Raw genomic sequence first — 19,557 nt, forward strand, 5'->3', positions numbered from 1 at the left:
GGAGTTGCATACTGTGCCGACTGAGCCAGCCAGGTACCCCAGGACATATGTATTTTAAATTTTAATTGATATTGAGTGATGGCTATACTGTTCTCCACCCCGCCCCCCGGCCACCCAGGTGACGGCAGTGGGAGCAGAAGCTGGGTGAGATGGCAGGTGACCCTCTGCAGAGTATGTGAGCCTCTCCTCCCCCTCTAGAAATGCTCAGTTGCAGAGCTTTCGGGGGGAGTGGGAAATAGCCCACTTCGTGAAGGGTGCCCGGGCAAGATCTAGTGTCTGAGGAGAGCCAGAGAGGCGGCTTCCTGTGTCTGAGTCTCCTGCTTACTGTGTTGATAGAGGAGAGGTACAGTGGCCTAGCCAGTATATATGCTGGTCTGGCTTTGGGATGGATGTGGATGTGTGCGTCTTCGTGAGCTCACTGGCCGTGTTTTATGCTGCCTCCGTCCTCCAGAGCGAGGGAAGCACTTGCTGAAGGTTGTGAGGGGCTGTGGGTAACAGGGCACCCCTTGTGAACCCGGTGCATTTGCCAAGATCATGGCATGGCAGGATCCTGATTTCACATGCGGTGACGATGGGGGGGGGGGGGGTGGTGGTGTAGGAGACATTTGCAGAATTCTTTTAGAATCTGGTCCAAAGCTTCTCATGACAGAAGGGGGCTCAGATGAGCTTCGCTTCCTGGCTAAGTGTGTGCGGTGTGCCCTTGTTTAACTTTCTGCCGCGATCAGTTTGAAATGACTTGTTCTCTGGAGCGTCTGCGTTCCTGTTCTCCCTCAGCATGCTGCCTGCTGTTCCGCTGCTGTTCCCCTGGGGTTCCTTGTGTAAGCCCACTTGTCAGGCTCTGCTTATGGATTTAGGGGCCAGTGGATTTATGGTGCTGTTTCTAGAATGAGTGATGGTCTCAGTCGCCTGTCCCACATCGTACAGGTGATGTGCACGGTGTATTAGACTGTTAGGGCTGCCATAGAGCGGATGGCTTTGAAATAGCACAGACGCTGTGGCTTCCATAACTGAGGCTTATTTCCTCATAGTTCTGGCAGCTGGAAGTCTTCCTCGGGGGGCCAGCAGGAGTGGTTTCTGGTGAGCTTGCAGACAGCTGCGTGCTTCCTGTGTTCTCACGTCGTCTTTTCTCCGTGTGGGTGCACATACAGCAGGTGCCCTTCCCTTTCCTATAAGGACACCAGTTCTATTGGATTAGGGCCCCACCCTTATAACCTCATTTGACCTTAGTTACCTCTTTAAAGGCTTTATCTCTCCAGTCACATTGGGACTTAAGAGTTTTTTTTTGGGGGGGGGGAGGGATATAGTTTGGTCCCTAACAATCTGAAACAATAAAATCGGTTGAAAGAGAATTCTGTTTCCCTCTTGGGTTACACTTTGGAGTAGAAATTACTGTTTTTCAGACCTCTGCCCTTAGGGTCTTGGTTAAACACTTTCCACGGACAGTCTGATCTAGACAGGTGATTGTAGTTTCTGTGTATGTGTAGAGGAGAAGTCTCCCCTTTTGGTATTATGTGTTCCTGAAAATAGTCTAAAACCTGGGTAAAAGGTAGACACGGAGGCTTCCTCTGTTGATGACCAGGACCAACCCTCTTTCTGAAGGCACCTGGAAAAGATGGACAAACTTGGGAAACATCTCTGGCTGAAAGCATTGTACAGCTAAGAATATAGGGAAGACCTACCAAGTCAGGATCTGTGTAAGAACAGAGGCCCAGGGTAGTGACTTTGACATTTGAGTCCTTTTTAGTTCTTCCATAGGGTTGCATTTTCATTTGATAGCCTTGTGGGGCTTTAAACAGAGGGTAGCGAACCCCTCCTTTTGAGTTGGAACCCCAAAGACATGAGGGCAAGGGGAACCAAAAGAAGATAAACTTAAAAAAAACTTTTTAAAAATATTCATTTATTTCTGAGACAGAGACAGAGCATGAGTGGGGGAGGGGCAGAGAGAGAGAGGGAGACACAGAATCTGAAGCAGGCCCCAGGTTCTGAGCTGTCAGCACAGAGCTGGACGCGGGGCTCGAACCCACAAACCGTGAGATCATGACTTGAGCCGAAGTCGGTCGCTGAACTGACTGAGCCACCCAGGTGCCCCAAAAGAAGATAAACTTTAAAGTAGGATTAAGATGTTCTAGAATTAATGGTGCCCTCAGCTGCCTGCTGGAAGCACATGTAACATCATTACAGGAGTATAGCACCTCAAATTACTTTCCCTCAAATTATCATTTTTTAAAAAAATTTTAAAAATGTTTTTTATTTTGAGACAGAGACGGAGCATGAGCAGGGGAGGGGCAGAGAGAGGGGGAGACACAGAATGGGAAGCAGGCTCCAGGCTCTGAGCTGTCAGCACAGAGCCCGACGTGGGGCTCGAACTCACGGACCGCGAGATCATGACCTGAGCCGAAGTCGGCCGCTTAACCGACTAAGCCACCCAGGCATCCCTTCCCTCAAATTGTTTTTACAGTTTTGTATGTATCATGACTGGCTGATCATTGAAAATAAGTAGCCAGCAGAAACATCAACAGTTGAGACAAACTTGGGTGAGCTCCAAATTGGCATATTGTTATCATATGCATATCATATGCATTATCGTATGCATATTGAATAATAGTGCTTGCTATGATCAAGGAAGTGGGAATTTCAGTCGAGAGCTGTAAAAATACATAAGAACCGAATGAAAAGTCTGTTACAGATCTGTGTTGCACGCTAACAGAAGTTAAGAACTCAATGGATGATTTTATCAAGAGATTAAGTGAAAGTGGAGAGAGAAGTAATGAACTGGAAGATAGATCAGAAGATAATACACAGACTAAACCCTGGAAAGACACAACAATCATACAGAAGAGAGGGAAAGACGCAGAGAGGCCGGAGTGAGACGGCCTAAGATCCACAGTCAGGGCCACAGTAATAAAGGGCAGAGAAATAAAAGGTAGAAGTAGAGAAGAACTTTGCAAAATGAATGAAAGACATTAAGCCACAGATTCAGGAAGCCCTATGAACCTAGATAAGATAAATAAAAATTCCACACCTGTTCTTACGCCAGCCAAATTTCTGAACACCTAGGAGAGAACCTTAAAAAGCAGCCAGAGGAAACAAGGCATTACGATCACAAGAGTAATAGTTATATTGACAACTAACTTTTTTTTTTTTTTTTAACGCTTTTATTTATTTTTGAGACAGAGAGGAACAGAGCATGAACGGGGGAGGGGCAGAGAGAGAGGGAGACACAGAATCGGAAGCAGGCTCCAGGCTCCGAGCCATCAGCCCAGAGCCCGACGCGGGGCTCGAACTCACGGACCGTGAGGTCGTGACCTGGCCGAAGTCGGACGCTCAACCGACTGCGCCACCCAGGCGCCCCGACAACTAACTTCTTAAAAACAGTGGATGCCGGAAGACAGTGGAATGATAACTTTAAATGCTAAAGGAAATAATTGTCAACCTAAACTTGACAAGTGAAACTCTTTCAAGAATGAAGGTTTCAGGGGCGCCTGGGTGGCTCAGTCGGTTAAGTGGCTGACTTCAGCTCAGGTCATGATCTTGCGGTCCGTGAGTTCGAGCCCCGCGTCGGGCTCTGTGCTGACAGCTCAGAGCCTGGAGCCTTTTTCAGATTCTGTGTCTCCCTCTCTCTGACCCTCCCCTGTTCATGCTCTGTCTCTGTCTCAAAAATAAAATAAACGTAAAAAAAAAAATTAAAAAAAAAAAGAATGAAGGTTTCAAGTAAAGAGGGTGTTCTTCAGGCAGAAGGCAAATGATCTAGAGGGGAGGTCAGGGATACAGAAAAGAAGGAAGAACATTGAAAATGATAATATTTGGACGTTCTAAGAGTTCTTTGATTGGCCACCAAGAGGATGAAACTATCTATGAATGTTAGGTTTTGATAAATCAAGGAGGGATGCTGTAATCTCTAGGATAACCACTAAAGGATAGAAAGATGATTCTCGGGGCGCCTGGGTGGCTCAGTCAGTTGAGCATCCGACTTCAGCTCAGGTCATGATCTCACAGTTGGTGGGTTCAAGCCCGTGTTGGGCTCTATGCTGATAGCTCAGAGCCTGGAGCCTGCTTCAGATTCTGTGTCTTCCTCTCTCTCTGCCCCTCCGCTGCTCACACTCTGTCTCTCTCTGTCTCTCAAAAATAAATAAAAATGTTTAAAAAAAAAAAGAAAGAAAGATGATAACTTTCAAGCTAATACAGGGGACAAATGGAATAGAGAATTCTCAAAAAGAAAGCAGATTAAGGGAACAAAGAGTAAGAGATAAACAGAACTAATCCCTGATGAATATAAGATGCAAAAATCTTTAAAACATTCACAAATAGAATCCAGCAGTATGTAAAGAAATTATATCATGACCAAGTGTTTTAATCTTAGAAGTGCATAATTGATTTAACAGTTGCAAATCCATGTTAACAGAGCAAAAGAGCCCACAGGATTATCTCAGTAGATGCAGAAAAGGCCTGTAGGGTATAATCTTTAATCAGAGTAAACCAATTTGGAAATGCAAAGGACCCAGAAGAGCCAAGGCTATCTTGAAGAAAAAGAACGAGGTGCGCCTGTTGGATTTCAGGTTTCGTTGTAGAGGTAAAGTAATTAAAATGGGAAGCTTTTGGTGCTAGATAGTTAAATAGACAGTGGGAGAGAATAGAAAGTCCAGAAATCTGGACTTCTTTAAGCAAAGAAGGAACAACACAGAAATTGGAAAATGGAAGCTTTTCCAGTAAAAGTCAAAGCATTTCAGTTCTTTTGAAGTGCTATTTCATAGAGGTGAGAAATTGTTTCAATATTGGTTATTAGTACCAGTTGATGGGGCTTCAACAGGGGAAGAAGTCATCCCTTTTGGTGTCTTAATGTTACAAAATTTCATCTTGTAACCCTCGAGCTATGTTGATATGGTATATTTATTTCCATTTGTTTACTTTCAACTTTTATTTGTGAATTTTTGGTTTCAGATTATTCAGTTTTAGAATTTTCATCTGGTTCTTAAAAAAAAAAATTTTTTTTTAAACATTTATTTTTGAGAGAGAGAGTAGGGAGGGCAGAGAGGGAGAGAGAGACACAGAATCCAAAGCAGGCTCCATGCTGTGAGCTGTCAGCACAGAACCTGACGCGGGGCTCAAACCCACGAACCGTGAGATCATGACCTGAGCTGAAGTTTTACCCTCAACCGACTGAGCCACCCAGGTGCCCCAGGTGACCTTTCTTGGTGGACATTTGTTGTGGGATCTTTTCTGGGCCTTGTTGGGGGGCCTGTTTTCCTCCACTGTGCTGGTCTTTGATTTCTTCCCTTTTGTTTTCTCTTTCTAGAACTCCTATAATTTAGGTGTTGAACTTCCTGGACTGGGCCTCTAGATTCCTGGTCTTTTCTCCTTTCTCTCTTATTTTCTGTATCTTTGTGTGTTTACTTTGTGAGATTTCTTCAATTTTATCTTTTAATCCTTCCGTTGATTTTCATTTCTGCCATCATATATGTGTATTTTTAATTCCTGAGAGCTCTTTCATTCTGTTTTTTTTTTTTAACAATGACATCCTATTTATTTTTCATGGATGTATTGATTTTTGAGCTCTCTGAGGGTATTGATAGAATTTTTGAAGTTATCTTCTCTCTACATGATATGTTTTCTGTAAGTTGGTTAAACCCCGCCTGTGTTTATCTCTCAGGTAAGTGGCTTTGGCTTTCCTAGCCCTGTTCATATTTAAGGATGGACCTCAGTACTGATTAAAAACTGTGAGCTCCTGAGTAGAATCTGCCAACTGTAGGATGATCTGACCGGGCTGTTTTTTTTTTTTTTGTTTGTTTGTTTGTTTTTTTATATATGAAATTTATTGACAAATTGGTTTCCATACAACACCCAGTGCTCATCTGACCGGGCTGTTTTTGAAGCTGGTCACGTTCTCCTGAGAAGTGTCTTCTGCTTTCTGCTTGGGGACTGGTGGGGGAGAGTAGGTAGAGGCCCGGCTGCCAACATCCTAGGAGCCACAGGGGGAGGAGAGCTGGAATTTCTTCATTGGCTGTGTTAGCCTGTATTCCTCTTGTTTCGGTATGGTGCCTGTGCCCTCAAATTTTCCTCCTCCTCCCTGTCCAGAGGTTCTTTATTTTATCTTCTTTGGAAAATAACCTACTTTCTGCTGGGTTGGGGGAGGCAGCCCCCAGCCATGGCGAGTGGTGGTGAGCTCTGAGGGTCTGGCCGCCCCTTATACTGTCTTTGGACTCATCTTTACCCCAGACTTAAGAGACATCGGGGGCCACAAATTCCTGAGTGTTGGAGGGTCCTTTGCAGCTTTCTCCACAGCCAGCTCAGGAGTCTGTGTGGTTATTGACCCACTGTGTATCTGTTTTCCATTCAAAATTTCATTTCTGTGGTTCTTTCCTGTTCTGTTTGTCCTCGTGGGTTTATGCCTTCAAAAAAACCTCTGTGCTGTGGTTTTCATGGCATTACGGGAGCGAGTAAAAGTAGTGTTTGTGTCCAGTCCCTCACCTTTATCTGGAAGCTCTCTCTCCAGTGTTCCTCAGAAATGATGGGTCCTAGATAAAAGCAAGTATTCCAGAGGATGGCCCGGGACCCACGGTTTGTTCTGTGGGAGGGTGGTGCCAGGGACCTGTTTACAGAGTTAAAGCTGGAAGCGAATTCAGGTGACCTGGCTCGATTCCTTGTTCCTAGGCCGGGCTTGTGAAGGCATGTAGAGCTTCTCTTGTCACCCTTAGAAGGTGCTCCTGGACTTACATTTCTGGCAATGGTAGCGAAATAGCAAAACGGCCGGAGAATGTCCTCTTACGAGACGTAGAAATGCCGGACAAGGTATAATAAATATCCTTTTAAAATGGACATGCATAGCTGCATCTGTAAGAAAGGAAGAGAGGAGCAAGAGGAGGCTGGAAACTAGAGCTGTGCACCTCCGCCTTTAGCTGGTGGGACTTTGCATCTCTGCCTAATTTAGAGATGTGGGTCTGGTAGCAGTGTGTAAGGCACGAGAGACAAGGTATGAAATGGAGACTGAGGACCTCAGGTGGTAAAACATCCTTAGGGTTATACCTTCAGTGAAAGTACGGACTAGAAGAAAGATCCTTTTGCTGACACAGGGAGTATATAAGAAAATTGTCTTGACCTGGATGGATAGGGAGGCAGGTAGTTTCCCTTGAGGATTTACAACCGTAGGCCTGTGCTTACGTGAGCTTGGAGTTGAAATTGATAGCAACTAGCGTTCTCTGGGAAGCGCGAAGTCGCGAAATTAAAGTGATTCCAGATCATGTCCTAGAAAGTTTGGCATAAGCAAAAACATAAATTATCTTGGGAAGGTCGCCCCCTCTAACTTGGCCTTACAGTATTCTCACAGAAAAGGCCCGATGGACAGAGTAAGCTCTGTGCCCGAAAACGGAATCCAAAATTCCGAGAATCCCAGATTCCAGACATGCAAGGAAACAAGATGCCGTGAGTGAAAATCATCAGAATGACAAGTGGCAGAAATAAATGTTCAAGAAATTCAATTACAGAATTATAAAACAGGGATTTGGAAGTATGGCAAAGAACAGAAGTGTCAAAATCAACCCAAGAGATTTCTTGAAAGTAGAAACTCTAGAAGTGAAAAAATGGGTTAATTGAATTTATAAATTAAGTAGAAGAGCTAAATAGCAAATTAGACTCAACTAACGAGAGAATTAATAAATTGGAATTCTCTATAATGGTGTGTAGACACAGAATTGGAAAATATAAAGGCAGGGTTAAAATAATGGGTAGAAAAGGAAAGTCTAATACACTTTAATAGGAATTTCAGAATCATAGAGTAGGGAGATTCAGTACTCAAATTGATAAGTCAAGGATTTTTCAGAATTGAAAATAGAGGAGAATCATCAGATTAAAAGCTTGTTTTTACAAGCAGTGTAATAAACACAGACACATATCTCATAACGAAACCGCAAAGAGAAGATCTAAGAAAGTAGCCAGAGGGAAAAGACAGAGTATCTACAAAGTTAAATTAATAGCAGACTTTTCAGCAACAATAGTATAAATCAGAAGACAGTTGAATAATATTTTCAACTCAACCTAAAAGTTTATGCTCTTCTAAACTGTCAGTTAGGAAAAGGGGCAAAATAACATTTTCAGAAAAGCATACAAAGGCTTCTCTACCAAAAGATCTTTACTGAAGAAGGATGTTCTTTTGGAAGGACAGTGGTCCCAGAAGGAAGAGCAGAGAAGGAGGAGGGTTGGCTGAGCAGACAAGCTGACAAATATATGGACAGATAAGAAAATACCGAGTGTATAAAACACAGATAATATCTGCTTTGGGAAGCAGATAAGAAGAACAACGGTAGATTAAATATTTAATACAAATGTTATGTTAAACTAAGTGTAATTGGAAGGAGGTAGTTGGGGTTAGAACAGTTAAGTTCTTACGAGGGATGGTAGAGATGTTGATTAACTTCAGGTTTTTAGCATAAACAGTATACAGTAAAGTTTAAAGCCTGGCTTGTAATAGAATAGAGCATTACTCTCAGACCAGAAGTGGCTGAGATACGGAATTAAAAAAGATAATCCAAAGGGGGTAGCAGTAGAGAAAAAACATGTAGACATAGCAGTAATCATGACTGTAATGGTACTCAAATCTAGGTCAAAGACAATGTTAAATTTAACTGGAAAAAAAAAGATACAGGAAGATTTAAAATAAAAAGATAAATTCAGAAAACAGTAACCACAGGAAATGTCGTATAGCTATGTTAGCATCAGATCAAATGGCATTTTTGGTAAAAGCAAATGAACAAATGAAGAGGGTTACTATATAGTTCGAAAAGTTTTATTACCAAGAATGTATAAAGAACTTATACAACTCCTAGGAAAAGCACCCCAACAGAAAAATGGGAAAGGATGTGAACAGGCATTTCTCAGAAGTAGAAACAAAAAGATGATTGGTTTCATAAATATTCAGGAAATGGGGATCAAAACTGTAATACACCATTTCATACTGACCGTGCGAGCAAATATCATGGGGTGAGGGTGTAGCTCAGTGGGGCTGTAGTCTCCTGGGAACATAAATTGGCACATCCAGATTGGTACTTTGGAGAACAGTTTGACAGTATCTAATGAGTTGAAGATGATCATACCCTGTGACCCAGCATCTCTGACGTACACCCTAAATGCCTCCCTCACATGAGCACAAGAAAGCACAGAAGAGGAGTCAAGAGGCTTCATGGTGGCGGTAATCAAATCAGCACCTCTTATAAATAACCTAGAAGTTCATCAAGAGGATGGGTATGTAAGTTGTGGTGACATCATACGGTGGACTGTATGCGCCGGGAATACATGCATTGCGGAGCTACGGGGGAGGCCACAGGGCCACAGGAGCCAGGCTGCCTGGGTTCGAAACCTGGTTTTGGCCCTCGATAATATCTTGGGTAAGGTACTTCACCTCTTGGTGCCTCAGTTCAGCATTAAATTACTATTTGTAAAATGCTTGGTGTAGTGCCTGCTGCGTGTTTGTTAAATAAATGTGTATCGATGTGGATGGCTCACAAATAAACGGGTCAGGGCAGAAAAGCAAATGAATCAGAAATTGTTTGGCTGCTGGAAACCCACTCAAGAGTTCTTCTCGTGTAAAAGTTCAAAGATAAAAGGTACACATATTTTGGATTCTTTTCTGTCCCACTCTGTGTATGTGCCACTCCACGGTGGGTGCACACTCCAGCGTGTGTGTGTGTTGTCCGTGTGTCTCTCTCTCACACTCCAGCCTCCCTCCTTGCACCTCCCTCTCCTCCCTTCTAGGTTCTTAGTCCCCACACCCTGGCCATTCTTACTCTGGTTGTGGGGGAGGTGGAGTAATGAACTTGGATACCAGGTAAGGTCACCTAACCTTCAGGTGTCTGGGCCCTTCTTGGCTCCCCTGGAAGAACCTGTTGGGGCAGCAAGTGTTCAGCTAACTGCAGGGTTGCCTTCTGAGGAGGGCAGGGCTAGGGGAGCCTAAGACAGGAGCCTCCCGGGAAGGGAGCCTGGCCGTTGGCTAGGGGAAGGCTGCCTCTTCCCTCTGGATGGACCTGGAGTCTGGACCGTGAGGGAGGGCACCGGGCATGCCTCACTTGGCCACCTGTCAGGCACGCGGGCTTCTGGGAGGAGGGTGCACCTTGGCATGTTGACGGCCAGCTGGGGTCCGAAGTGGACGTGGTGGGGGACACCCCTTTCTCTCTGGTCTGTAATGCCCACGTGATCGGGGCTGGGCACCTACTCCCTGGGGAGGGTGGGGTGCTGCGGAAGGACTGCAGGAGCCAAGGGTAGAGCTCAGCAGGTTGTTGGTTGCTGGGGTTTGAAGTTCCCTGGGAGATGTTGGCTGGGCCGGATGTACCCCAAGCCCACAGCTCAGGGAACCCCAGGCGAGGCGTGGCCACTCTAGCTTCACAGCCTCCCACTGAGGCTCTGCCTAAATCGCCCTCGTTTTTCTGTCCTTCTGTCATTCTTCCTTCTCTGTAGTGCTTCGAGTCCTCGTAGGCAGGATCCTGGTAGGATTTCCCCTGCTTCCCCTCAGCACATACTGGGCTGTGTGCAAGGCCAGCTGGACTGGGAAACACCTTCGGTGCTTGTCCTCGAGTGTCAAAACTGGTCTGTTTAGGTTAAGCTCCTGGAATGTAGGAATGGAATCTGTGTTTTTTTGTTTTTTTTGTTTTTCTCAGTGGTGGCGTGTGTCCAGGGGTGGGGTTTCTCTGCCCACCTGGACTGAGAACTTGGGGAGGACCGCGGTCTTTCCAACAAGGTGGAGGCCCCTGGGAGGGAACCTAGGGAATGCTTGTTGGGGGACACTGCTACTTGCATACGTGGTGCCTTTGGGGGCCAGAAGTCGGTTTGGCTGGGGCTCAGGGATGGGGCGAACCACTTGCCTTGGTATCTCGGAGGTAGGCTGCCCTCAGGGCCCCTGGGTATGGGGGTACTGCCGACGCCCCATCTTGGGAGCACGGCTTCCTCTCCTGCTGGGATGGGTGAGTGGGTGGGGGTCAGGGGAGCCTCCGGTGCACGGGTGCCCTGGCCCTGTGAGCAAGCGCGGGCAGGAACTCTGTGTCTATTAAAAGGCAGAGGCTGCCTTGTGTTTGGAGCGTTGCCAGAGGCCATAAATAGCTGAGTGTGTGCAGAAGCAGAGCAGCTGGGAGGAAGGGGGAGGCCCTGGGTTTCCAGCTGGCAGCGAGCTTGGGTGTGGTATGGGAGGGGCACGGAGTCTCCCAGCCTCCCCAGGTCTTCCTTGGGCTCTGAATGCAGAGCTCCTAGAGGTGTAGGCGTGTGAGCCCTCTGGGGGACTTGTGCTGTGAAGGGCTGTCGCTGCTAATACAACAGCTGATGTGCCAGGCATGATCCTAACTACCTTTAAAATGTATTAACTCAGGGGCGCCTGGGTGGCGCAGTCGGTTGAGCGTCCGACTTCAGCCAGGTCACGATCTCACGGTCCGTGAGTTCGAGCTCCGCGTCAGGCTCTGGGCTGAAGGCTCAGAGCCTGGAGCCTGTTTCTGATTCTGTGTCTCCCTCTCTCTCTGCCCCTACCCCGTTCATGCTCTGTCTCTCTCTGTCCCAAAAAATAAAAAAAAATTAAAAAATAATTAAAAAAAAAATGTATTAACTCGTTTGACTCTGGACTAGCCCTAGGAATTAGGTGGGCTTATCATCCCCTTTTCACACATGAGGAAACAGAGGCATAGGGGTAGATTGGTAACTTACCCAGGGTCACACAGCCCGGAAGTATCCGAGCTAGGATTTGGACAAAGTCGGCCAGCTCGAGGTTGCCTTATTCTCAGTTGTCTGTAGGAGGAGCTGGTCAGATGGGGGTCCAGTTATATCCTGAACCCCTGAGCCTTAAGATTTGGAGTTCCCAGCCCTGTCCACTTGGGTCCTGCCCATGGTAAAGGCCGGAGGAGTCCCTACTTGGTGAGTGGCCTTGAAGAGAGGAGCTGGGCCAGCCTTAGGCCATCGTCAGTGTCTTGGCTCCTAGGCTTGCAGAGGGGCTTGGTGCGATTGTCTGCATGGAGATGGTAACTCCCCTGAGGACTCTAGAGCTTGGGCTGCGGGCTGAGGCCATGCCTCCTGTTGTTCCTGCCCTTCGAAATCCTGCCCTAGCCAGGTGACAGCTGTGTCCTTCTGTCTGTTCGTTGGTCCTTCCATCCATCCATCATGTGTCCGGAACTAGTTCTTGACTGAAGGTAGTCAAGTCTTCTGCTTTCATCAGCCTTGCAGTCTCATGGGGGAAAGCTGACATTTAAAAAGCAATTGTCAAGTACATTTATAGTGTCTTATTTTATTTTACATGAGAGTGTGCGTGCGTGCACATGAGTGGGGGGTGGGGTGGGGCAGAGGGTGAGAGAGAGAATCTTCAGCAGTCTGCATGCTCAGCACGAAGCCAGATGCAGGGCTCGATCCCACGACCCTGGGATCATGACCTGAGCCCAAATCAAGAGTCAGATCGTCAAGCGACTGAGCCACGCAGGTGCCCTGAGAAGAGCCAGAATTTAAAGAAGGTGAGGAGGATCTTGCAGCCAGAGGTAGCCCCCGTGCTAAGCCCAGAAGCTGAGCGTATTTAGGAGGCTGGCAGAGCGGTGTGCTGGCAGTGGGGGAAGCAAGATTGAGGGGTGGCTGGCACCCCTACCCGCAGCTCACTCCATCCTTTCAGCTTCTCCCCTTAAACCTTATACGCTCGATGAAGGGCTTGGCTGGGGGAAACCAGCGTGCACCCCCACAGAAGCCCCTTTGTAGACCCCGAGGCCTTTCCTGTGGACCATGCTGGGTCTCAGCTGCCTGGGTAGTTGGGAGACCACTCTTTTCCTTCTTACAAGTGTCCTTGGATGCTCAGGGGTGCGCGGGTGGCTCAGTCGGTTCAGCGTCCGACTCTTGGTTTCAGCTCAGGTCATGAGCTCGCGTTCATGAGCTGTGCATGCAGCTCACACTGAGCACGGAGCCTGCTCGGGACTCTCCCTCTTTCTGCCCCTCCCCTCCCCTGCTCGCTCGCGCTCTCTCTCTCTCTCTCAATAAATATACATATAAAACAAAACAAAAAACATAAAATAAAAATAAAAAGGCTAAGTGTCCTTGGGTGCCCAGAGCCATGGCTAGACATTGGCTTTCTGATAGGATGACATTCCGAGCCCTTGGGTCCTCCTACCTGGAGCTTCGAGATTTGCTGCTTGCCCCTGGCCTCTAGAAGGAGACTCTTGTCACTGCAGAGAGATGCAGAAGGGGCGGGGTGACTAGAGAATGACCACTCCTGCGGTGGGGGGGGGGGGTCCCTTACTGCCTGACAGCCAGTCATTGTCCTCCCTGGGTGCACTATTTGCTCACGATGGCCAGTATAGGGGTGTGAGGGAGGCTTCGGGCTTTTGCACTCTCGGCACTTAGCTCTTCAGCCGGGGTTGGAGTTGGGGTGGGGTCTTCTCTCCTTGGCCCTTCCAGCCAGCCTTTCAGGCTGATGGTGAAAAGGGCTCCTGGCTGCTGGTGGGCTGGCTGACTGTCCTTCCATGGGGGTGACTCTGACCCTTCCTTCCTCCTTCCTGGGGTGGGAATACCAGTTAGGGGTGGCATCATCAGGTCCCTGGCCCACAGTAAGCCCAAGAAGAGTGGAGAGGTTAGTGGATGCTTGGTGCTGGTTTCCTCTCGGACGTCTGTGTGGTTTTTGACAGTGAGGTTGATCATGGGTGCCCCGTAAAGGCACTCCCAAACGGAGTTCTGGAGAGCTCTTCAGCTCAGGTGTCAGGTCTAGGGGCCATACATAATCCCTTTCCTCCTTCCTCCTTCCTCCTTCCTCCTTCCTCCTTCCTCCTTCCCATTACAGGGCCTGGGGGCAGTGGGGCAGATTTGAGGACTGGAATGGGCTTGCTTGGGGGAGGGATGGTGAGAAAGGTAGATTGGGTGAATGTTTGAGGCCATGTTTGAAGGAAAGAAGTATTTGAAGGGGCAGTTGGGGGTGGAAGTGCCTGGCCACCCGGCTGGCACTCGTGCCAGGGGTGGAAGAGGGCATGGAATGCTGGGGGTGCTCACAGGGGTCTTCAGGGGCCAAGCCCAGCTGGGAGCCAGCCCTTCTTCTGCTTGTGGTGACTCTGGGAGCCTTACCCTGAGCACGCCGGCCTCATTCTTAGGATCTTCTCCTGCCCTGTTGAGCACCAGCTGTTGTTGCTGGGTGCAGGAGGGACACCGGACTGGAGGGTCCTTACTTTCCATTCAGTCTGGTTGGTGTGTGTGTGTGGGGGGGGGGCATCCAGCTGACACCCGCTCACCACCCAGCCTCCCTCCGGGTGGCCCGGGGCCCAGGACCGGTGCAGGGGCGTGTGGACCGCACGGCCGTTCTCTCACCTCTCGCCTTCGGGGCACAGGTTCCGGGCGTGGGGAGGCCGAGACCCGGGAGTGCATTTACTACAACGCCAACTGGGAGCTGGAGCGCACCAACCAGAGCGGCCTGGAGCGCTGCGAGGGTGAGCAGGACAAGCGGCTGCACTGCTACGCCTCCTGGCGCAACAGCTCGGGCACCATCGAGCTCGTCAAGAAGGGCTGCTGGCTGGACGACTTCAACTGCTATGACAGGTGCGCTGGAGCCCGGCCTCCCCTACCCCCCGCCCCCCGCCCCCCAGTCCCGCCGGAGCCCTCCTGTTGCTGCAGTGCTCACTGGGCCTCGGGACGTCTGTGAAGGCAAGCCTGGCATTTAAGGGTAGGGGGAGACAAGGGCCCCTCCAGACAGCGTGGGCACGTAGGGATGCCGCCTGGGTCCTCGCTTTCCCGCGGCTGTTTTGCCTGCCTCAGTCTGAAGGAGGGCTCTTCGCTGTGGCCCCTTGGCTATTCCTGCTCGACTTTGGGCCCCACTTTAGGGCAGGTGGGTTCACGCTGTCCCCTGATGGTTCTCCGTGAGCTTTTCTGTCTGTGGGGAGGGGTCGGCTGCGTGGGCCCCGGTGAGCTGCGTGTCCCTCCTCTGAGGGGTATCTGGGAAACTGTGTGCCTCCAGGCAGGAGTGTGTGGCCACCGAGGAGAACCCCCAGGTGTACTTCTGCTGCTGTGAAGGCAACTTCTGCAACGAGCGCTTCACCCACTTGCCAGAGGCTGGGGGCCCAGAAGGTGAGGGCCGCGGGAGGGCAAGCTGGGGCCTCTCCTTGGCCCTGGAGCTCTCGTCTCAGCTCCCGAGTTCGGTGGGGGAGTGACCGCGGGGCTCTCTGGTCTGGCCCCCGAGGCGTGTGGGTGGGCGGGCTGTGTGACGCAGGGCTCCGTGTGTCCCCCAGTCACGTACGAGCCACCCCCGACAGCCCCCACCCTGCTCACGGTGCTGGCCTACTCGCTGCTGCCCATTGGGGGCCTCTCCCTCATCGTCTTGCTGGCCTTCTGGATGTACCGGCATCGCAAGCCCCCCTACGGCCACGTGGACATCCACGAGGTGAGACGGGGCTGGCGCAGGGCAGGGCAGGGGTACAGGTGGGGTGGCAGGCCAGACCCTGTTAAATCCTCCATCTCCCCCAGGACCCTGGGCCTCCACCTCCGTCCCCTCTGGTGGGCCTGAAGCCACTGCAGCTGCTGGAGATCAAGGCCCGGGGGCGCTTTGGTTGTGTCTGGAAGGCACAACTCATGAATGACTTTGTGGCTGTCAAGATCTTCCCGCTCCAGGTGAGTGTTTGAGGGACTCCCAAATCATCCACTGCTGTGGCTTGAGCTACCCCGCCCCAGGGCAGTCCGGGCCCGTGCAGGTGGGACGAGAGACAGGTGGGCCCCATTGAAATGTTCTCGCGGGGTCAGGGTAGAGCTTTGCAAAACCTCGATCCGTTCTGGTTTGCAGGGGTTTGTTCTTGACATCAGGTTCTGCTTAGAGGCGTTGGACACCAGGCTACCCCAGCAGTTGCCCAGGACACTTAGCAAAGTGAGGCCTGGCTCTGCATCTCGTGTGGTGGGTGACACTGGGCCACTCGCTCCCCTCCCTGGGCTTCGGTGGCCGTGTTTGTAAATGAGGTGCTAGCCCCGAGCGATCTCAGGGATCACTGTTGGCCGGCGCTCTGGGGACCAGCTCGGTCCTGGTCTTCTGCCCGCCTCCTTTACAGAGCCGAGGCTGGGAGGGAGGGAGGGTGGGTGGGTACGCGGATGGCGTGGGGGTGGCAGTTCTGCCGCAGGGTGGTGTGGCCGCAGTGGAGTTCAGTTGCATCCCTGCCTTAGGACAAGCAGTCATGGCAGAGCGAACGGGAGATCTTTAGCACACCCGGCATGAAGCATGAGAACCTGCTGCAGTTCATCGCCGCTGAGAAGCGAGGCTCCAGCCTTGAGGTGGAGCTGTGGCTCATCACAGCTTTCCATGACAAGGTGAGTCATGCCTGCGGACGGGGGCTCCCGAGATGAGGTGGCCTTCCGCCGTAAGGTGACCCTTCGTAAGTGCAGACATAAGAACTCCTAACTCTGGGATGAATTCTTCTTAAGAAGCATAGCGCCTTCATGATTAACAGCCGCTGACACCCCTCCCGCCCCCCCAACCCCTCTTGGCCTCACACACCTTCCGTGTCAGTCCCAGCCTCCCAAGGAGAGCAGCCGGCTGCCGCTGGTCCACTGAGACCCTCCTCCCAGGGCTGGGCTGGGCTGGGCTGGGCCGGGCCGGGCCGGGCCGGGCCGGGCCGGGCCGGGCCGGGCCGGGCCGGGTCGGGTCCTGTTCTGTACCCAGAACCTGTGCCCCAGTTCTGTGCTGTCTCCTCTAGGGCTCCCTCACGGATTACCTCAAGGGGAACATCATCACGTGGAATGAACTGTGTCACGTGGCAGAGACCATGTCAAGAGGCCTCTCATACCTTCATGAGGATGTGCCCTGGTGCCGTGGCGAGGGCCACAAGCCGTCTATTGCCCACAGGTACCTGGGTCAGCAGTTGCCTTTCCTGTGCTTGGTCTGGAGCTGCAGAGAGGGCTGGAGGGTGAAAGCAGGGCCTGGGGTTGGGGTGGGGAGTCTCAGTTTCATAAAGGTGCTTAGCTGCTCTGTGATGGGCCCACTTGCCCCTTCCCCTGCCTTCCACCCGTGTCCTGGGCCTGGCATGGCCTTGAGGGTGGTTTTCTCTTGCCCTCTGGTGGCCACATGAGGGAATGCTGACTCCGTTACTTTGGTTGGAGGGTTGGTTCAGCAGTTCTCAGACTTTTTGGTTTGGATATCTTTACGTCCTTTTTTTTTTCTTTTTTAAATGTTGATTTATTTCTCTTGAGAGAGCGCAAGCGGGAGAGTAGCAGAGAGAGAGAGAGAGAAACAGAGGGAGGGAATCCCAAGCAGGCTTCTCACTATTAGTGCAGAGCCTGACATGGGGCTCGATCTCATGACCTGTGAGATCATGACCTGAGCTGAAATCAAGAGTCGGATACTTAACCGACTGAGCCACCCAGGCAGCCCTAGGATCTCTTTACATTCTTAAAAAAAAAAAACAACTCTGTGTGTGTGTGTGTGTGTGTGTGTGTGTGTGTGTTTATTTTTTTGAGGGAGAGAAAGAGAGAGAGACAGACAGTAAGCTGGGGAGGGGCAGAGAGAGAGGGAGAGAGAAATCCCAAGCAGGCTCTGTGCTTTCAGCACAGAGCCTGACGTGGGGCTTGAACCCACGAACTGTGAGCTTATGACCTGAGCTGAAAGCAAGAGTCGGGTGCCCAACCGACTGAGCCACCCAGGTGCCCCTCTTTACGTTCCAAAGAAGAACGTGTGTATATGTGGGTTATGGGTATTGGTATTTGCTGTAGCGGAGCACACGCATTCCATTAAGTGTCGGTGATGACATCACAGGTATGCAGCCTCTGGAAAACTCTTCTCCTGAGAGAATGAACTCACAAGAAGACAAACGATGGGTTATGAATGCGAAACATTTTGATCTTGCGGTTCCCCGGAAACAGTGGCAGGGACTCTCTGAGGTCCTGGGGCTACACCTTGACACCACCGTGTTGACTCGTCATCGTAGTCCTTGCTAAACGCAGGCACTGTTCCAAATACCAGGCCACATCGGTCTCGTTACCTGAGGAGAGTGTCCATGAGCCACTTGTCGTCTGTGAGATAGGTTTTGTTTTCCCAGCCCCATTGTACAGAGGAAACAACAGTAGTGCAGGGAAATTGGGTATTTTGTCATCAGACCTACAAGGGACGGGAACGAGCCTTGGAGTCCGGAATCTAAGCTCAAGGGTCCCTGGTGGTAGTAACATCAATGACATTTAAGGTTGACAGTATGAAACTGCAATTTTTGTAGGTCAAAATGGTTGAACGTTGACTCTTCCGTATGGTTCAACCTAACGATAGTACCCAGTAAGTGTGCCGGGGTGGCCCTAAATATGTGTATCTCCCACTCCCTGAGTTTAATCGTCACAGCAAGACTGAGACAGGTACAGGGGAGACTGAGGACCGGAAGTGTCTCTGCTAGTGAGAGGTGGCGCTGAACTCACATGCCGGCACCCAGCTCTTCACGGCCTGGTGGCGGGCTGAGCCCTTCAGGGGCCTGCACAGAAACCCGGGCAAGTTCATTAACCTCGTCACTCACATCCCGCATAACGTACATTCTTCCCAGAAGACTTAATCCCGGGCCGGTATGCCTGACCTCGGCCACTCTTGAGAACGTAAGGGCCAGCTTTCGATTCCGTGGGGACTGGAATGGGGTCTGCCCAGCCGTTGCGGGAGGTGTTGCTTTGACGGGTGTGGCAGAAGTGCGGTTAGAGATGCTCACACTGAGGGGGGTGAAGGGTGGGAGGATGTCCTAGAGCTGCCCGCCTGTGCGGCTTCGTAAAACTCCACCCTGGTGCAGACCCTGACTCCCAAACAGGGTGGGGTGCCCTGGTGTGGGGGCTCTAGAGCATAGCCTCCGTTATCTCGGGGGTCACGGTGGGGATCCAGGGCCAAGGTAGCTTGGACCACGGTGTTCACCTGCATCTCGGTCTGCTTGTCTCCACAGGGACTTTAAAAGCAAGAATGTATTGCTCAAGAGCGACCTCACAGCCGTGCTGGCTGACTTTGGTCTGGCTGTTCGGTTTGAGCCAGGGAAACCGCCGGGGGACACTCATGGGCAGGTAATAAGCCTCAGGGGGGTGCAGGATGGGGGCTGGCACAGGAGCGGACCCTGCCCTTCTCGTGCCCAGCTGGCAAGACACAGGGGCAAGGGCACTGAGCTCAGAGCTGTCCGAGAACTCCAGGAACAACGCTCGTTTTACCAGTGGGGAAAGCAAGGCCTGGAGGGCGGCTTCACCTCGGAGGCTGGTTTGTCAAACACAGCTGCTCCATCGGGGTCAGCTCTCAGCCTTGTAGCCTCGGTCTCTGTCTCTTTCAGCGGAATTACTAAGCAGGATAAAGTAGAAGGAACTATACTAAGAATCCAAAAACCTAGAAAAAGTAGCTAACAGTTAAACCTGAGGAAATCATCCTAAAACAACTGCTGTAAATATCTTTAATCTTTACCCTCTTGGTTTTTGATCTTAATCTCAGTAAAGCAGACGCCGTCTAGGCAGCCCCTTGTGCTGGCAGAGTAAAGAGGCAGCAGTTCCAAATTAGATTATTGTTGTCTCGAGTGTGATATTTTTAAGTTATTCCTGAGGTATAATAGACACCATGACTTCTTGTGACCTCCCCGTGAATGTGGCGAATCACGGATTGTCCTC

General features: G+C 50.4%; 1 protein-coding gene across 1 annotated transcript in view; it reads left to right on the forward strand.

Annotated features, from left to right (window-relative positions):
- The window catches only part of ACVR2B (activin A receptor type 2B), a 30,382-nt gene that overhangs the window by 8,455 nt on the left and 2,370 nt on the right, over window positions 1-19,557 (forward strand). Inside the window, exons 6-12 of the mRNA XM_047099599.1 lie at window positions 14,248-14,517; window positions 14,933-15,042; window positions 15,204-15,355; window positions 15,439-15,582; window positions 16,123-16,266; window positions 16,653-16,801; window positions 18,858-18,972. Of these exons, the coding sequence (XP_046955555.1) occupies window positions 14,248-14,517; window positions 14,933-15,042; window positions 15,204-15,355; window positions 15,439-15,582; window positions 16,123-16,266; window positions 16,653-16,801; window positions 18,858-18,972 (1,084 nt within the window). The remainder of the gene's footprint in view (window positions 1-14,247; window positions 14,518-14,932; window positions 15,043-15,203; window positions 15,356-15,438; window positions 15,583-16,122; window positions 16,267-16,652; window positions 16,802-18,857; window positions 18,973-19,557) is intronic.

Source organism: Lynx rufus, unplaced genomic scaffold, assembly GCF_022079265.1.
Source record: "Lynx rufus isolate CCGP_SWC_20201006 ecotype Redwood Valley unplaced genomic scaffold, mLynRuf1.p SCAF_5, whole genome shotgun sequence".
Lineage (NCBI taxonomy): Eukaryota > Metazoa > Chordata > Mammalia > Carnivora > Felidae > Lynx > Lynx rufus.